This window comes from Zeugodacus cucurbitae, chromosome 5, assembly GCF_028554725.1.
Source record: "Zeugodacus cucurbitae isolate PBARC_wt_2022May chromosome 5, idZeuCucr1.2, whole genome shotgun sequence".
In the NCBI taxonomy this organism is placed as follows: Eukaryota; Metazoa; Arthropoda; class Insecta; order Diptera; family Tephritidae; genus Zeugodacus; species Zeugodacus cucurbitae.
In genome coordinates, this window is record NC_071670.1 from 52,475,429 (window position 1) to 52,495,127 (window position 19,699).

General features: G+C 35.3%; 4 protein-coding genes and 2 non-coding genes across 8 annotated transcripts in view; 4 read left to right on the forward strand and 2 right to left on the reverse strand.

Moving 5' to 3' along the window:
* Positions 1-14,884, forward strand: part of LOC105210657 (uncharacterized) — an 81,470-nt gene extending 66,586 nt beyond the window's left edge. For both annotated transcript variants that reach the window (XM_054231726.1, XM_054231727.1), the window contains exons 3-9: positions 5,955-6,444; positions 6,510-6,720; positions 6,787-7,619; positions 7,691-7,892; positions 7,954-8,227; positions 8,288-9,166; positions 14,108-14,884. In XM_054231726.1, coding sequence (XP_054087701.1) covers positions 5,955-6,444; positions 6,510-6,720; positions 6,787-7,619; positions 7,691-7,892; positions 7,954-8,227; positions 8,288-9,166; positions 14,108-14,287 — 3,069 coding nt within the window. In that variant the 3' untranslated portion in view covers positions 14,288-14,884. The remainder of the gene's footprint in view (positions 1-5,954; positions 6,445-6,509; positions 6,721-6,786; positions 7,620-7,690; positions 7,893-7,953; positions 8,228-8,287; positions 9,167-14,107) is intronic.
* Positions 19-120, forward strand: Trnai-uau (transfer RNA isoleucine (anticodon UAU)). Its single transcript has 2 exons — positions 19-56; positions 85-120. It is a non-coding gene; the product is annotated as a tRNA-Ile (tRNA).
* Trnai-uau (transfer RNA isoleucine (anticodon UAU)) lies at positions 1,169-1,270 on the forward strand. Its single transcript has 2 exons — positions 1,169-1,206; positions 1,235-1,270. It is a non-coding gene; the product is annotated as a tRNA-Ile (tRNA).
* On the reverse strand, positions 9,614-10,983 carry LOC128922127 (uncharacterized). Its single transcript, XM_054231732.1, has 2 exons — positions 10,477-10,983; positions 9,614-10,407 (listed from the first exon to the last, which is right to left on the reverse strand). The coding sequence occupies exons 1-2, from the start codon at positions 10,571-10,573 to the stop codon at positions 9,905-9,907; spliced, it is 600 nt and encodes a 199-aa protein (XP_054087707.1). The 5' UTR covers positions 10,574-10,983; the 3' UTR covers positions 9,614-9,904.
* On the reverse strand, positions 12,506-13,651 carry LOC105210558 (uncharacterized). 2 transcript variants are annotated; one of them, XM_054231733.1, is made up of 2 exons: positions 13,492-13,651; positions 12,506-13,349 (listed from the first exon to the last, which is right to left on the reverse strand). In XM_054231733.1, exons 1-2 carry the CDS (start codon positions 13,532-13,534, stop codon positions 12,850-12,852), a joined length of 543 nt encoding a protein of 180 aa, XP_054087708.1. In that variant the 5' UTR covers positions 13,535-13,651; the 3' UTR covers positions 12,506-12,849. The 2 variants fall into 2 exon arrangements, with proteins under 2 accessions (XP_054087708.1, XP_011179892.2); XM_011181590.3 differs by having other exon boundaries at positions 13,438-13,651.
* A 919-nt stretch (positions 14,885-15,803) lies between the features above and the next one.
* Positions 15,804-18,428, forward strand: LOC105210555 (uncharacterized). Its single transcript, XM_011181588.3, has 6 exons — positions 15,804-16,194; positions 16,702-17,048; positions 17,130-17,273; positions 17,376-17,576; positions 17,646-17,812; positions 17,873-18,428. Exons 1-6 carry the CDS (start codon positions 15,988-15,990, stop codon positions 17,962-17,964), a joined length of 1,158 nt encoding a protein of 385 aa, XP_011179890.1. The 5' UTR covers positions 15,804-15,987; the 3' UTR covers positions 17,965-18,428.
* The last annotated feature ends 1,271 nt before the right edge of the window (positions 18,429-19,699 follow it).

Sequence of the window (19,699 nt, forward strand, 5' to 3'; positions counted from 1 at the left end):
TCCACAAGCTGACGCAGCGCTCCAGTGGCGCAATTGGTTAGCGCACGGTACTTATAATCAGTAACTTGTGTGTTGAGATGAGCAATGCCGGGGTTGTGAGTTCGAGCCTCACCTGGAGCAGCACTAGTAAATATTTTAGAAAAATTTTTACGCAATAAAAATTGCGGAAACTTAGAAAAGTATACCGTAAAAGGGAATTTGCAAGAAAATAGTTTAGTGAATGGGATGCAATGTCATAGAAGCTAATACATAGTATGTACATTAAGAATGAGGTCATATATTGATACAAAAAATGTGTACAAATGAGCGCTGTTTGAAAATGTATCAAGAGTGCTCTATCAAAATACTAAGTATGTATTTCTGAATTCTAATAAATTATTTTACCGGAATTTTAAAGCATGAGACATTTGTTTACCTCATTCGTTGCATTCGATTTTTTTTTAATAGAACGATTTGAAATACTTTTTTTATAAAATCCAAAATTTTTAACCAATAATTTAAAAAATGAAAATCGAAAAATTTTTTCGACACTTTTCTTTTTTGCATTTTCTAAGTTCAATTCGTTATTTTTTTATATTTTATTTTTTTATTATTTAAATAATAATTTATAAGTTCAAAATTTAATAATTTTTGGAAGTTCTATATAATATACATAATAAGTAGCCGATTTGTCGTACAACAATGTCATTCGGTCGATAACCTCTTGCTCCCGCCCCATTTTCATGCGAAACGAAGAACTCAAAAACGCTCTTATCAGTGACGTCATGCGACATTGAGTATATTTTTAGAAGCAACATATTTCTTTACTCATTCTCTCCCGATGTTCTCTTGTGTGCTTTTTGTCTGCCTTTATGCCTCCCAGTCGTTGGGTAACGATGACGTTTTGCAAGCCAGACATGGCTACTATACAAACGAATATGAGAACAGAGAATTCACTTATATTTTTTATTGCTTTGGGGACGGTTAAAAGTGCTAATGGTCTCCCCATCTAAAAATGTGTGTGTGTGTGTGTGACTTTCAGTGTTTTGCTCTTGACAACGGCACTTGCTGTTCGCGCATTGTTTTCCGTCGCGCCGCTTTCATCCCTCTACCCATATTCTGTTCTAGCGTTGATGATTCATCGCCGCGTTGTGATTCTAGTGCGACATTTGCCAGACCCCCTCGCAGCGCTCCAGTGGCGCAATTGGTTAGCGCACGGTACTTATAATCAGTAACTTGTGTGTTGAGATGAGCAATGCCGGGGTTGTGAGTTCGAGCCTCACCTGGAGCAGCGTAATTATTTTGCAAAAGTTTTTTTTCTGCAGTCTATTATATTATATTTATTAAAAACAAACAGTATAGCAATTATTTCGCGTGTAAATTGCTGTTTGTTGTAATGTTTTAAGTGGTTTCATTCAGCCACTTGGTGGCTGTTGGCGCTAAATATGCGTGCCATAAATATTTCACTAATTTGGTGGAGTGAATACGTATTATAAAATAACATAAATATATTTAATGTTATGTACTTACATACTTACATATGTATATGCATAACTTTGGAATAATTGGGAGCGTTTTATGAGCGTTGAAATATTTCTTAATCGCATGAGTAGGTAAACATTTTAGTTGGCTATTAAATATAATAGGGTTTTAATTATTATTCATTATGTTTTTACAAATATGTAGGTACATATATATTGTATATCCGATGTGTATATGTATATTTGGCATATTATAAAGGATTTTCTTAAATATTTATTTAAAATATTTTAATAAAACGGCTGAATTCAAGATATTTCGTTAAAATTCCTATAAAAGAATTTTTAACTGTTCCAAGTAACTGCCGCTGAAGAATTTTGAGTAATACTAACACCTCAAATTTGACGAGAAATGTGTTTTTATATTTTTTAAATACCATAATAGTCTAATTTTTATTATTATTATAACAAGCATATAATAATATTTTTGATTCGAAGTTCCTTGAGCAAAGCCTTTTTATGATCCCAAAGCCTGTGTCACGTTTCCTGGAGTAGGTATTTGTATATTTTGTGTTCTGGGAGAAGGTAAAATGAAAAATATCCGGTGTAATAGTTGGCTAAGGATTATTTCTGTTTTTGATGACAAGCCTCTTACGTTGAAGATGCGACGGGCTTTATAAATAATGCATAGCCCACAGGGTGTTGATTCGATTCAACACACTTATTTTCTATCAAAGAGAGCAATTTACAATTTCTTTACCTTTAAGGGGCTATACCAGTGCGACACTTTCAAAAAATCGATTTTTTTGTTTATTCAATAGTTTATACTTTCAAAAATATAGTGTGAAAACGATAAGGTCGTATCTCGAATAGTTTTTGAATGACAGCGTTCTAAAGGGCAACCGCTCGCAGGTATAAACCGTTGTAGTCGAAACTACATTTTTCAAAATTGCTGACATCATAACTCAACGACAAATTGACCGATCAACGAATTAAATCTGAGTATTCTTGGATATATTGACTATACAATGATTTTTTTTAATTAATTTTTTATATTTTTCAAAAAGCGTAGGTCATTGTATAGGAAATATAATAGTTTCAACTATAATAACCTTTTTGATTTTTTTGTTTCAACTACACATTCGGCCAGAATCAAATCAGCACCTCCGAAGACAGCATATAACTCCGTTATTTTTCAATATTTTTGTAAAAAAAAATCTTTAAATATAGCGGAAAATATACCTTATTATGTACAAAAAATTTCGAAACATTTGTCGAGTACTTTCTTAAAAAAAAATTCACGAAAATCGCCTGATTATACATGGGTTACATTGGTATAGCCCCTTGATTAGGCGAGCACTGAAAATATTATTTTATTCTAAAACTTTATATGAGAAAATCTCTCTCGTTTTCTCTTCCATAATATGTTTCACATGTTCTATAGTCCCAAGTTAGGTTAATACCATTAAAATCTAAGATGCATATAAGCGTTGCTTTTTCTTCACACCTTACTGTATCTACTTTCAAATTTCATTCATACTTATGTACACATATGTGTATGTACATTCAACCATGTCATATCATATACACACATTTGAAAGTTTTTATTTTTGAGAAAAATAATTGTCATCTTCACTAATTAAGATTCGTGAGATCAGTGGCATTAGTTACTAAGAGGAAAAACAACAACAAATATTGGCTTCTACAAACTTTCCTATCAAAATAATTTCTGCAGCCAATGACCATTAAATCATTAAAGCAAACAATCAATAACACTAAAATTTATGAACACAAATACATATAAGAATTTCAAAAATACAAAAAGTGTAAATTTGTAAATAGTAATTAGAACTGAGTAGCTGCAAAGAATAATAAGAACCGAAGCACCAGCTTTTATCCATCAGAAACTGCTACATACGCTGAATCATTGTGTGAGTGACAACCAACAAATTGTAAAAGGTCAAAGTAACAAAAACTTTAAATTTGGAAATACTAAGAAACAACTATGTAGACTTTAGTGTTGCGTAAAATGTAATCGGTTCAAGTTAGTTTTGATTATGGGTCTTTCGTGTCGTACCGCCTCCAATATGACCGAGATCTAGTCCCTTTGAAATATACCGTTTTCTTGTTATTCTATAATCTCTAATGCAAAATTATAGTTAATTATGTGTGTGAAGAAAATGTTAATAAATAAATCATAAATCAATTTGTTTACAAAACAGCCAAGACTCAGTGGTCTGCTACACCTCCATAACGAGGTTCAAAACGAATCGTCACAATGCACGCAGATACGTGAAAAACTTATTTAAAGACAAGAAATAATTAAAATATATGCAAATATGGTGAAAATTGAATACCTCAATCACGACAACAACAATACAGCAGATACATGCTCATCAGCCGTCAGCGGCTGCATGTCTCTAAAGGCGTTAATTAGATAAATGCATTTCTGGTTTTTTGGCCATTGCATACGAAACGCTTGCCACTAAACATGACAGAGTTTTGCATTATAAGAAATACTTTAATATTCACGTGCATAGCCATTTATGCATATATAAATATTTACATGCATATAAGTTTATATAGCGATATCACATGTTGCTACAAGACTTTTTGAGTGGTGCATTAAAAACACAAAAGCCTAATGCATTCTCTGAATGGCAGTTGATTTTGTGATGAGAAACTCTTTCATAGCGTACATCTACAATTATGTCTGTATTGTCTTACAAAGGCAAATGGCTTTTAGAAAATCACGTTTTTAACTTCAAAATACTGACGTTTTCCGCTTAAAAGTTAATTGTGGTGGTTTACTTAAAAAAATATGTTTTTTTTTGTGGAAATGAAAAATGGTAGAAATATGTAGTGTTTTATTAAACGCTCCTATAAATAAAATGTAGCAGATAACGCATTCAATAACAATCTTTAATGTGAATAATTTAAATAGTTTTAGCCCATAAAAATCTATACTAAAATTTCACATGTATTCCTTAAATTTTACTGACATAAATCGTCAGTTTAAGATCACAAATTTAGTGATGGTATACTTAAAAGGTTCTCTTTCTCGAGATGATAGCCATTCGAGTATATATTTTCACTTGAATACGTACAATCAACAAAAAATCACCTTTTAAATCCTAATCTCGTTTTAGAACTCCTTTGCTTAAAACTGTCTTATATGTATGCCATTTCCATTGTATAGGTTAATCTTTCAAGTCTTGCTTTATTAAGTGAGGTACTTACGTTGCTTCATGTTCTTGCAGGTAAAAGAGCTCATCTTTTTTGAGCTGCCAAATATTTTAGCACAGTACAGAGTATTCCTGTAAGAATTGCTTTCCTTTCTTTTTAGTATTCTTTAGATAAAAGATGAATAATCCATTAAAAACATATGGAGAACATATAGACCAGAGTACCATACAACTGTCGGTACCATTCTAATAATTCATTAGTTATATGATTACTTTAGAGGGAAAATTTATTTATATTTGAGAGTGCTCGACGTAGGTTTAAGGCCATTAGAACAAAGCTCGATGGAGGTAGATAATTTTAGTATAAAAGGCGAGGTGTTTTACGATCGTCGGCATCTTGTTAATCCTCTGAGTACATTTTGATATGAAAAAGTCCATTGTCTGTAGAGAGACAAGAAGCTTAGGAACGTATTGAACTCTCCGTGAGTCATTTTATATCTTCTATTATAAAACCATAAATAATATAATATTTATTGCTTTAGTGCCCATTAGTTCGATTAATTATATATATTAATGTTTTTTTATAAATTTCGAAGTGTGTTAAAGTAAGTGTTACAAAGATCTTGCTCTATGAAAACTTCATTCCCATAATTAAATAGAGATCGTGATCTATGAAGCCATGCAAATCGTTTTCAAATTTGACTTTAATACAGTAACAACAATTATAACGGTATTAGTTTAATCATGTTGTCTTAACAAATTGAACCGGTGAGTTATGTAGCAATGTTGACGCAGAAATAAAAAATGGAATTTGTACACTCAATATACTCATAATCACCCGCCAACAAACACATAAACACTTTATATTTGACTAAATCACATTTTATGGTGCATGCAGACAGGTTATTAAAAAATACTCGGACAACTCAGTTTGTATTAAAATGAATTGTTGATGCTGCAAAGTAGACAGCCTTGAGCCAAGAACGCGTTTTCTACTTGCCGATACTGAAATTCTTGAATTCGATGAAGTACATTGTTTTTGCAGTGGCTTACTCGCATTACTAGAATGCTTGGAACCCTGCGGCAATATTCTGCACAGCAGGTGCTTATGTCATTGAAAGTGAATGGGAACTTACAAAATGCTTACAAGTACTCAAGTGGAGGCGAATTAGAAGAATGTTATGATGTGTTATGTATATTCATATATATATTCATGTCATAGATTTATGTACATTTTTTTAATTTAAATTGAAATTCTTGATGATGAAACAACCAATTGTATTGAATGATACCGTTATTTTCTCACTTTAAGGGCATTCAGAGCAATCCTAGTGGACATCGCGATTCAACCGGAAATGGCTTGAATACACCAGCGCAGCCGCAAAAGGTCTTTCACAATGCGCGTTGTGCACGTCACCACAAACCACATCACAATCATAGCCACAACAGCAACAACAACAATAACAATAGCAGCAGCAACAACAGTATTGCCAATGGTAACAATAACAACAATAGCAGCAGTAATAGCAACGGTGGTCTCGCGAATGGCACGACACCAAATGGTCTTACCGATTTGTGTCATCACCAATTGGTCACTCCACCCGCACATGGACATGGACACAATCACACACACACCAACGGTGGTGGCGGACATCGAAGGAAATCAGAATCAGTACTATCCACAGATTCGGATATACGATTCACGCGTCGCAAACTGGGCGATAGTCAGAAGTGCGGTTGTGCTGTGATAGCGGGATTTCTAGTCGCGCTCCTAGTGGCCGGCGCTTTCGTTTATGTTGGTTGTAAGTGAACTTTACACTGACACAATTCCTGTTCAGCTAAAATCTTTAATCCTTTTCACCTTTAGACACATACTTCCGCCCTGAACCGCTGCCAGATCGGACCTTCCGCGGCAAGTTTTTGGTCATGAACGATAAATGGTCTATGGAGTTGGCAGATCAGAATTCCTTGCGGTTTAATCATAAAGCGCGTGACTTCCGTGAGCGTATTAATTTGGTTGTAAAACGTTCCGATTTACGTGAGGCTTACGAAGGCAGCGAGATACTGGCTTTGGATGGGTAAGTTTGTGGTTTTGTATTAGCTTCTCAATATGTAAATTGTAAATAACTTTTTATTAACTATAGCACGGAGGATACCAATGAGGTTGTTGTACATTTCAATCTTATTTTCGACCCATATGCTGGGCTGGTATCGACTGCCGATCTCTTGGCACTCTTCGCTGAGGAGATTACCGCGCCGAATCGCAAATATTTCGCCAATATGACTGTTGATCCACAGAGTCTAACCATCAAAGAAGTTACTGGTCTCATTGAAGAACCCATTATGTCTTCTTCACCACTGGGCGGCGAAGATGAGACTACCGAGATAATTACGACTACACCTAAACCACCGCGTCGTTGTGAACCACTCAAATTGAATTACTGCCGTTCGATCGGTTATAATATCACAACATATCCAAATTTCTTGGGCCATCATTCGTTTGAGGAAGTTCAAGCGGACGTGATTGCTTTTCGCGAATTAGTCGATGCGGAGTGTTTTCGTGAGGCTTTCGATTTTGTTTGTCGTTTACTGCAGCCACCTTGTGATACACATGGTTCATTCGAACCCACGCCGGGCGTCATGTGTCGCGAATATTGTCAGCTCTTCATGAGGGGTTGTGGTAGTCGTTTGCCGGCACGTTTCAAGCGTTTTTTCGATTGTGAAACTTTCCCGGAATCGACGGGCATACAGAGTTGTCATCATAAGCCGCATTGCGCACACGATTTGCAAAATAATGCACAAAGTCCGCGTTTATGTGACGGTTTTGTGGACTGTCCCGATTTCTCTGATGAACGCACCTGTACCTTCTGTACGGGAAATTCCTTATATTGTGGTAGAGGACGCGCTTGTGTGTCACGTAAGGCGCGCTGCGATGGCAAAGCGGATTGTCCGGATGGTTCGGATGAAAAAGATTGTCGTAAGTATTAAAGAAGTGTAAATATGAATGAAGGGTGCAATTGATAATCATCCCACTCTTTCAATTTACAGTTGCAATAGCACCACTGGCTGCTGATCTCTTAAAACCAGAGCCAATGGTGCCATATTTACCACGCTTCCACTCAGAAGGTTTCGCGGTATTTTCTGAAAAAGGAGTTGTGGGGAAATTGTGCGCAGAAGGCCTCGAGGACGATAGTAAATTGATAGTACGTCAAACTGTGGCAGAATCTCTTTGCAAATCTCTCGGCTATGAGTAAGTAAAACAACTAATAATTTATAAATATTATTTTAACTGTCCACCTATATTCGTGAAGATCTGTCGACATATTTGAAGTGCGCAACGATACCGAACAAGTAGAAGATTACGTGCGTGTGCTGGATCCCCACGCGCCAGAGATATCTTTCATACGCACTCATTGTCAGAAGCGACGGGTACTCTACGTGGGCTGTGGTGAGTTACAGTGTGGTGTGCAGTCTGTATTATCGCCGAAACAACATCTGTCCTTACCAAAGATGTCCTCACCTGGTGATTGGCCTTGGTTAGTGGCGCTTTATCGCGAGGACATACATGTGTGTGACGGAACACTGGTTCGTATATAGACTTGTGTTTTAGGTGAGCATTTATTAATTGTTATGTTTTTCCTCAAGATATCTCGCGATTGGGTACTCACAACCGAGTCATGTTTCCAAGGACAACCACGCGCCACTTGGATGGCCATATTCGGCGCCGTGCGGCTTTCATCGAACGCACCATGGACTCAGCGTCGTCGTATCATTGGTTTGATAAAGAGCCCCGTGGAAGGATCGACAGCGGCATTAATTCGACTTGAGACACCAGTTAATTTCTCTGATCATGTGCGACCTATATGCCTACCCGATGAACTGCAACGCAAACAAGATCAACTGGCGAAACGACGTGCTTTTGTTCCCAAAGCTGAGCGTCTAGAAGGCAAACGTCCACTGCCGAAGGTGTCGCCAACGCCCAGTGCTGTGCAACGTCGTTTAGCAGAATCACAAAAATTCTTTGTCTCACCGGCGGTGGAGCAGGACTCAGTTGACGCAAACAGCGGAGGTAGCAGCTCAGAAAATAGAGAGGAATATTCACGCTCTGATTTTGATCACTCCGAAGCGGCCGCCTCACAAATGCCACGTGCTGAGGCGCTCACCCAGATGGTGGAGCAAAAAATCAATGAATATCCGCTGCCAGAGAGTGCGCCACAAGTGCATTATTACAGTGGTGCTGGCGCACCCGCTAGCCGTTATGCGTCAGTGCCTGTTGCGGCGGGCGGTACTGCTGCTGCGATAGGTCGAACGCCGATAGGTGGTGTGAATAGTAAGTTGCCAGCTGCGCCGCCTAAAGTTGAGGAAATCTGGACGAATTGCAATACACTCGGTTGGTCCAGACAACGTGATCATCTGCAGCGCGTACAGCTGAAAATCGGTGATATGGCACCATGTGAGAATATTTCCATAGCAACGGTAAACAGCATGTGCACCGAGGCGACCTATCAGAAGCACGATTGCACGGTAAGTTTGAATTAATTTTTGGTATACCGTTAAATAGTTTGTTCTTTGAAAAAAAAATTATAATAATTCATGTGTTGGTTCAGAGGACCTGAGATATATCAAAATTGGTGATAGGAGGACTTAAAATGTCACGTTTACATTTTCCATTCAAATTAAGTACGCAAGCTCAAGCTTTAGGGTGACTAAAGGCAATTTCACCAACTTTCGACATTTGTTATAAAGGGTGTCTCTGTAGAAATAGAAAAAAAAAAATAATGAAATTATCTATATTTTAATTTTTTTTACTTTGCGATTTGTTTGTAACTGGCATTAAATGTAAATTCTGATAGGCCGATATCCCTCTAGGAAATTCTACACTATACAATAATTATAATTGGAAGGTTAATGAAGTTAACAAACATTCTTTAAATTTTGTATATATGCATATATATATATATTTTTTCGTATTTTCGCGTATATTTTCTTTAATGAATGTGCACAATATGAAGTGTAAAAATAACGGTTTACAAAAAAATACTTAAGGTTAATACTATATTTATATGTATATAGGTTTATAGGTATGTACATAAATATTTGATTGCTTTGCTTCGTTGAGTATATGATTAAATCAGTTCATTATCTTACATTAATTTAATAACTAGGAATAAATAGAAATATAGTCGTATACAGTCAGCTCAAAGTTAAATAACTTTTGTGGGTAGTTCTCAATCGCTGAGCTTTGCTACCTCATTCCCTCGTTCACAGCCGCATAAAGCGTTTCACTTGCTCCAAAGGTTTAATTGTGCGCTTTTTCAATTCACCCATTTGCAAACGCTTCTTCACACGCTTTACAAATTCGCTGCGCGGTGACTGTTTCTTCATGATAGGTTTCTGTTTTCTAACACTGTCATTTGTTAGTTTTATAGTTGGTGTGGGATATTCGTAGATGAAACAATCCATACGGTAGACTGGTGTAAATTTCGTTGCCATTTGCTCATCTTCACCCAGTCGGTTCTCACTTTTCTTCTTCATTTGTATGTCACTACACTCTATTGTTATTTTTACAATTTCCTGTTGCGGCTGCGTTCCCTGCAATAGGCTGACTGCACGATTATAATCATAACGTATGTAGAAAACAATGCTGGGGTTCGGAAAGAGCGTGAGAAAGTAGTCAAATTGCAGTTTATCAAAGATTCTGCCATTTTCGGTGGAGATCAGCAACGCGGTCTCATGTGCGGCGGGTATATTGAAGCGCTGAATAACTGTGTGGGGAAAATAGAATTAATATTTAGCAATATAATATGGCATAAATTTATATTTACTATACTTACTTAACTTGATGATCTGCTCATAACGATTTGTGGGCGCATAATTGATGTTACTGATTTGCTTCCGATAGCAAACAATCAAACTGCCGCCTTCTACCATGATTCTTGTTTTATTGTTTTGCAATCAAATAACAGTTATTTTAATATTACTTAATTTCGCAATAGATTCGCAGTTATTCCTTAAATAAAATACAGCTGTACGTGTGCTCACTTTAACGTCTGAATTGGTTGTGTCAGACAAGAAGGCAGTTCTGCCGTTTGCCCGCATGCCCGCATGCCAGGTGAAAAGCAGGGATGAATTTGTAGGTAAACAATACGCTCTCGTTTAGAAATTGCATTCACAGGCCGCTCTCTCTCTCGCTATACTTCTATCTTTTTGCCGCTAGAATAATGCAGTTGCTTTGTACGAACGAACAAAGTGCAATAATCCTCCCTCAAAAATCGCAATAATGAAGTTTGTGTGCCGGTAAGACAGCCTCGGGTGCTCCTTTTTCCATGGTACGTGCGCTAGAATTGGCGCTTGTTTTGGAAATGAAAAGGTAGCTGCGGCAAAATTTCAATTGCTAGTAGATGGGCATGCAACAATTGAAACCAGTTTAACACTGTGAGAAATGAATGGGTCGAAAAAAATTATATTTTTTTGCAAGAATCGGTTGAAAATTTAAATTATGCAATAAAAACAAATAACAGTTAGAAGATACCCTATATTTATGCACATACTTTCTAGCCGCAAATCTAAACGATCCTGTAACAAACTTCTTTAAAACGTATTCCGAAGGTTACTAAATGGAAAAAATTTCTCTGTTCTCAACTCTCGAGGAATCGCTGAGTTACCAATTAATAGAAAACATTTTGTTGGCATTAGCTTTAATTGCCACTCAAATCAATTAATTACACAGGCACACAACAAAATTAGTTCTGTCCTGGGAGTCTCACTATGCTATGCTGAATCCGAACCCGAGGTCCATTTCATTTCGCCTTTTTGAGTTTTTGAAAAGTATCCTCAAATTTATAATCAGCGACCCCGAAACCCTCGAGTACCGATTTTCAAGTTTATCCGACAAATTTTGCAAAAAAGCGCCACCGGATTCTTAATCCGTGATTCCGAAAACCCCCGAGTAGCGAGTTTCAAGTGAACCCGATTAATTTGGGGTTAGGGCAAAATCCTGTCCTGATGAGGTGAAATGGACCTGGGATTCGGATTCAGCGATCCCAAAAACATAAGGTTCACATAGTAAGACCCTCAGGTTACAACCAAAATTTTTTGTGTGGCTTTGTTATTATTCTCTCAGTGTACAATTTGGTGTACTGACGTCACTGGCAATAAATTAACTCCACTGAATTGTTCACATGGCGAGTGCCAAACAAAAAAATTAATTCATCTCAACCAGCTGCATGTGACTGCCACAAAGGCGCATTCGCCTTTTGAGCACGTTCTATTTGGAACTCTCTTTTGGAATATCGCTTTATCGCTCTCTGTGTGCGCTCGACATGTTGCTGCATGTTCATTCACGGCGGTTTTTTGTTTTTGCTTTTCATTTCACTGCCAGCCGTTACTAAGCCTTAAACATATGCGTCATTATCACCTCACCGAATGTTTGTGTGTATGTACGAATGCACCCAACCATCACTGGGTAAATACAATAACAAGTAAAAACACTTCTAACTCTTGTACACAAATAATAATGCATATTTCTATTACCTGCGTGTGTTAATACGGTAGTTGCAAACAATTATTATTTTTAGTTAGTTACTAGATACCTGTCGCACTAATAGCTCATATTTATGGATATTTTTCCCACAAAATTTGCATGACAGAAAAATGATCCTGTGGGATTTTTCATGGTCATTACCAATTTCACATGAAATTTGAATGGCTTACTCCTTGGGTTTATAGATCTAATATAGAATAATTCTTGATTAAGACTAATGTGAGCTTCTTACTTAAATGTACATACATATATATACTTTATGGGAGAGGAGAAAATTTTTTCCCGGATTTCTAAGAGCGCTAAATGATAAAAAGAAATGCTTTCATACAGTTAAAAATAATTCATTTTGCTTTATTTTTGAAAGCTTATGATGAAACTAACCAATCAATAATTATTATTTCAGATTTATGAATACTAAATTTGAAACAAAAAAAACAATAATAATGTACAAATCTTTGAAGACGATTTTCTCGTCGCTGGTCTGTTTGAGTACCGGAGTGTCACGTTTGGTGGGCGTAAACTATGTTCGTTGGTTTCGATACAGAATGATCCTCAAGACGTCAATTCCAAGCCATGCTTCAGGGCTTTGGCTTTCAGTAAGTTGATGCTGGTACATCTTGGATGGTACTCTCTCTCTCCCCTTAATTGAGCTGTTACTTCTGCCTTATGTTTCCAACAGTTGTGGATATTCACCCACAAAAGAATTCGTACGCCGCAGCGCACCTTTAACAGGCTCAGGTGTTAGCGAGCGTGCAGGTATAATTCTGATGCTGTTGGAAGATTCGCTAAAACGCACGCGTTTCACTGGCGGCGGGGCACACTTGCTCGGATAAACGCCTACGAAACAGTTCATGCGAAACACAGCTGCGGTAGGGTAGGTCGGATCGTACACGTAATCGCTAACGTGTTGACGTTTTTGCCTCCTATGTTGCTTTGTAATCGAGGTTTTGATTGTTTTATGATTTCGTGGTAATACTCGCAGATGCTTTCCAGAACTAGCTGTTGATTCTTTACTGTTTTGTAGATGGAATGTAATCTTCGGAGTCGGAAACAATGAGAGATAGTTAGTGAGTTGACGTTTACTAAACACTTTTCCGGCTTCATTTGTGAGCTTAAGTATTAATGCTGACTTGCGTTTGCAGGGAATCTGGAAGTGTTTCATAACTGTAAAGAAAAAGATTTTTTTTAGTAAAATGAAAGAAATTGAAAATATGTATTGGAATTTTTCTACTCTTATTTTTCGTATACTTACTTGTCTTAAGTATTTCATTATAAGTGCTGCCCTTCTTATAACGGATTAACTGACGGTTTCCATGGTAGGAGACTTTCAAAACTCTGCGTTGGGACATTTTGTACTTTCACTTTTAATCACACAATATTAGTCTTTGAAAATTATTAATTTATTTTTAAATTTCTCGCTGACACGTTTGCTCTGCACGAGTGCTTGATGTGTAATGCTTCCCAGCGGACACGCGTATGACTTTTATACACTTGAAAATGTATTATGCTACATGTGTGTAAAGAGGGTGTGAGGCAGGATATTTGTAAACATGCTTGCATATTCATGCACACAAAAATAAAAATATTTTTTGTATATAAATGTATTCATTCATACTCGCGACTAATTAATTTTGTTTACGTGCCCATGTTCGACCTTGCTGTATATATGTATTAGTGTGTGTGTGCATATGTTTTTACTTTACTTTTATCTTTAGTTAAGAGCACAAAGGATATTTAACCATACAACAACATTAAATAAACATGTTTGTGTATTTTTGTTATTTTGTTTATCAATGAATGAGGCGAAAATATTTTTAACTATTCTTAAAAAAAAACCCCTTTTGTCACACTTTTTAATTTTTGATATTTGGTACATATATGAAATTTAGAACTAAAATTTATCAACTTCTTTTCGCCCACAGCAAGAAGAGTACTCTGGTGCGCCTGTGCAGTGCCTCATACCGGGCACAAATCAATGGGCATTGCTGGGTGTTTCATCCTGGCGTATTGCTTGTGGACCAAGTGGCGTCGAGCGACCGAGAATGTATGACAAAATCACCTCGAATGCGGCATGGATACGGGAGATACTAAGTGCAGCGTAGAAACGTTCAAGCATAACGGTACCTGTCTGGGAGTGGGTTTCAGCGTGGACACAAAAAAATAACAAATATTAAAGCTAAAACTAAAATTTAAGTAACATTTAAGGTAACATGAAGCTAAATATTTCCTTGATACATTATGTAATTAGTTTAATTAAAAAATTATGAACATACAATATACATATTACATATACTCAAATATCTAAATTCATAAATTTCGTAAAAGTTATGATTGCATGTATGTGAAGCTAAATTTTTGTTATAATTTAAAATTTTTATATTTTAAAAATTCATTATTTTGTATGTTTTGTACGTCTAATTGTGTGAGTGTATTTCCTTCGTTTATATTTTAGATGCAATTTAATGCATTTAAATTAAAATTAGTTTTATTTACAAAATACGTAAAATTAATATTATATTAACTAATTTCATAAAAAGTACATTTGGTGTAGTTTCGTAGTGTTTTAGTGTAAATTTTAAGTATCGAACTTTTTGCATTACAATCACTTGCATACTAAATTATGATTAACTTTGTAAATTATTTCAATGAGAGTATAAACTATGATATACTTAAAAATATGCATGTACATTCCCTTTTATAACTGTATAATTTTTAATAAACGTTGTTTTGTTATGCGTATTTTTAACAAAAATATAAATTAATAAACTATTTCGAATGTTTTTAGTTAGAAGCTAATATTTAGGTTAAAGTGAATAGATTTTGAAAACAGGAAGGACTTTTTCACAAAGTAACCTTTGCCAACAAACGAATCACAAAAATAGCTTGTAAACTTGAAGCGCGGCCTTATCTATGGGACAAATTTCTCCTCATTGATGTGGAAATGATAACAAGAGCTTGTTGCTGTTGTTGTGAATGTTGCCAAAGTGGAGCTGAGTGAGCAGAGTCTCATAACTGATGATCCTTGTTATTTCCCTGTCTTTATTTTGGAGTTCTTTTCATAGTATATACGGAGCACAATAAAATATGACCTTGCCAATGTCACTACTAAGAAGAAAATTCCAAAAAAATAATCAGTTCCAGAGAACAAATACTTTCTTTCATCTTTCTATGTAGTAAACATATCATTGTTTGTCAAATGCTTTGCCTATTTGAAAAAAAAAAAAAATGATTCTTCCAAATACTATATCTTATCTTTTTATTAAAAGTTATAAATTTTTTATCAAAGCGAATTTTCACTCATTTTAAAATTACAAGTTGAAAGTAACAACAGAAACGAATGACTTCTGCTCGTTGTTAGTTTTTCCTAAAAGTATGCTAAATTAAAATCTTCTACTTATATTATTCGATATTTAAAAATAATTAATTTTTTAAAGTGCAATTAATTATAATTTAATTTTAACAACAATAAATTCTATGAATATTGTCGGTTTTTTTATATAATTAATATTTTATTTAAAAATAAATATTAATTTATTTAATTTTATAAATATTATTTCACACAATATGGCAGCCCTGCATAGACTCGCTGCAAATGTCAATGTGCGTGGGAAAGAAAACGAAAAATTACTCGTAGTGAAAAAAACGGGACTTGCACAGTTAACATTTGTGGCGGCACGCAATATTACATTATTTTAGAAAACTATTTATAACTTATAAAAAATGTAAAATATTCAAATTATTTAGACTATAAGTAAAAAACGCGAAGGTATTTGTTGATATTTTGAGCATCGGAGCAGCGACCATGTCGTCTATATTGGATATGAAGCCTGGTCCGCCCGACTATTGGGCGGACATTTACAACTTCTTTCTGCCGCTAAAATACTTCATCACAAATGACCGGTTCGATGCCTTGATGCAGCATGTGGACTTGAATTATTTGCTCAACGCTATGTTTTGGATATTCTTATTATTCGCCGGAGGCTTTATTGGATTCTATAAAATATTTGAGGTATGCTATAAAGCTATACATATTAAGCACATACATGCATGGACATGTTTTAATAGACATGTGCACCTGGTATGCACAGCGATTTATTTGTAGTTACTAAAAATAGCATGCGAGTTTTTTTCTGAATTTTTATTTCCCATTCGTTGCATGCGTTCTTTGGTTTTGTTTTGTTTTTCATATTTGTGACCCAAGGTAACGGCGGCGCTACCTTAAACAGCTGTTTGCTTATTGCAGTTTTTACAAGCGTTTTAGCGGCAGCGCAAACAATATTGAACAGCTGTAGGCGAGGTCGTGTTTTTCGTTGAGAGAAAAGGTTGCCAGATACTTGCATGAGAGAGATTTGTCAAATAAGTCATGTAAATAAAATTAAATATTTATTGATGTGAGTTTTAAAAGTAATAGTGGAGTAGAAATTCTGTTAGCACGCATATATTTATCAATACCTACTTTTGATATAAACTATACTAATATTATGTATTTTATATATTTTCGTACATCTATTTGCAGGTTTTCCTCAGAACATCCAATATAAAATTCTACAAGCGCAAACAATTTGCTCGATCAGTGTGGAACATTGCTTTTTATGCCGCTTGCACACTCTTCCTATACTTTTACAATGAATTTATGTTGCTACCGCAACTGTTTAAGAATCAAGGCAGATATTCATTGTTCTATTCATCAGAGAATATGATATTTTATCAATCACAACAATGCGAAAAATTTCAATTCTATTCGCTTTTCATCATAACATTTAATCTACATAACGCCATATTGGATTTTAAAGAATCTGATTATCTAGAGGCTTGCTCGAAGACGCTATACTTGCTTGCATTGGGAGCTATTGATGTGTACAAGTATGTAAATAGATTTGCGTTGCACTATCCAATAGTTTATATAGTAAAATAATTCTTTTAATAATACTTTCTTTGTGTCAGATATGAAAACTATTTTGTTGGTCTGAATCTCAGTTTGGGCATCTACAATATACTTACGGAATCTCTCTTTTTGCTGGCCTTAATTAATTCGAAAGGCAGCCGTTTATTGTTTCAAGTGTTTTTGGGACTACGCATCGCTTCGTGGTATGAAAATAATGCATAAAATTGCTCCAAAAGCGTCTTGAATTTTTAAATCTTTATATATAAATCATCTGCATGTTTAAATCTTCTTATCTTTATTTGCAGGTCCCACGTATTCATCAGCTTGCTACCATTTAAATATTTAGTTCCTACATTGTTTGCCAAAAACTTTAAAATAATGTTAAATGTTACGATTTGGCTGTGGTACGGTCTGTCGATTTGGAATTCGCCAGTGCTCCAGTATTTCTATCATCAGATTTATCACACTTCACCGTCGGACTGCTCGGGCGAAGGTTCTGCAGCAAAGTATGCAAATATATTAATTGAAATGTAAAAACGTTAATAATGTACCATTTCTCTCGTTAAATATTATAGGTGCATCCTACTGAAGGACTCGAGTGAACATCGTCATTTTAAAACGCTTAAAAAAGCTTATATGGAAGTAAAATTAGCGCAAGAGAAATTGAAGATTAGCTCTCTAGCCAACTCGTCTGGTTCAGATAGTTCCTGCACATCGGCCAAAGCTTTTCAGGCTATTAAATGTAAGTAGTGTTGTGTAGCAGAAGGAATAATATAAAAAGCTAATTTCCATATAATTACAGGCATAATGACGCTAAAGCGCAAATTGAAGCGTATACGCGAGGGTCGTGGCTCTGAGATGGAGAATGACACCGAAGATATGAATAACGAATAGATGCGAGCCACTAAGCTGACATTTTGTGTCGTTGAACCTAAACAATGTTAAAATATGCAATGTTGTTTGTTGTTATACACATATTCCCTGTGTGACAGTACTGCAGTGAAAATTGAGCCTAACCCCATAAGACTTTATTTATATGCTGTAAAACTAAATCTTTAATATTTACTTTCCTTTTAATTTTTAACACTAGACTCTCTATTTTGTATTACCTACTAATACCACTTTTACACGAAATCATTATTTTCGTTCCTTTATATGTAATAATTATTTATAATTATGTAAAAGACACTTTTGTATTGCAAATGTAATATGCTAGTTTTACCGCTCTTTTTATCTACCTAAAATTATTGTAATTACCTTGAAAATATTGTTAAACTCGTAATAAACACGCATATACACTTTATATTATGTATAAATAATAAAAACGTTAAAAATATATTTATTTGTTGTATGTTAAATTGATGTTTTATTAAGCAGAATTGTGCAGATTTTTATTACCTTTAATTTGATACCAAAATTATTAAAATCCGTCCAGAATTGGCTTAATTACGTCGAAAAATAACTTACATGTGCCAACTGGCACACATACACACACACATGCATGCGCCGGCGTCGCTGCCTTTTTTCCCAATTTCTCATTTTGCCGATTTGCACCAGGCACCCAGAAATGCCACATATGCAGTAGGTGGCTGCCGCAAAAAATTTAAATTTTTGTTGCATACCCCCAAGGCGCAAAAATTTTTGGCACTTCCTGCACGCTACCGGAAGCGTTTCCACCACACACATATTTGTTTATAACTTCGCGTAGACACAACCGTTAACTATGAATTTGGTATCAAATGAAAGATAAAGTCTTCGTGCTTCTATTAGTGCTTATTAGAACGTTTCATCTTATATACAAACTGCGATATAATAACAAACGCGTTTACTTAATTTTCAGTATTAAAAGTTAAAGTTGTAATAAAAAGTTTAAACGCATTAGAAGCACGACGTTCTGCTCTTTCATTTGATATCTCACTCATAGTTAACGATGCATATTTGCCGAAGTTATGCTCAATTGAAATTGTCATTGCAGCACTTCCGTTTGGGTGGCGCGCAACTAGCGCCTTTTGGGTATGCTACAGAAATTGCAAATTTTTGGCGGCAGCCACCTGCTGCATTTTTGGCATTTCTGGGTGCCTGGTGCAAATCGGCAAATTGAGCAAATGGGAAAAATTTGTGTGGCGCGCTGGTGCGTGTGTGTGTGTGCATGCATGTGTGCAGGATTGGGTTGGTTGCTTTGAATTAGCATAACTCGGCCAATTCTTAACCGATTTCGATGATTTTGGTGGCAAATGAAAGGTATGATTTTGGAGATTATTATTAAAAATATTAAGAGTGTAGATTTTAATTTTGAAATAAAAATTTTTAGTGTTTTTTATAAAATTGGCTTGAATATTTTATTTAAGTTAGCATAACTCGGCCAATTCTTATCCGATTTCGATGATTTTGGCGGGAAATGAAAGGTATGATTTTGGAGGTTATTATTGAAAATATTAAGAGTGTGGATTTTAATTTTGAAAGTATTTTTTTAGTGTTTTTTTATAAAGTTGGCTTGAATTTTTTATTTAAGTTAGCATAACTCGCTCAATTATTAACCGTTTTGCATGATTTTGATGTCAAATGAAAGATATTAAATTGGTGTTTCATTTGAAAAATATTATGATTGTGGGTTTAATTTTTAAATAAT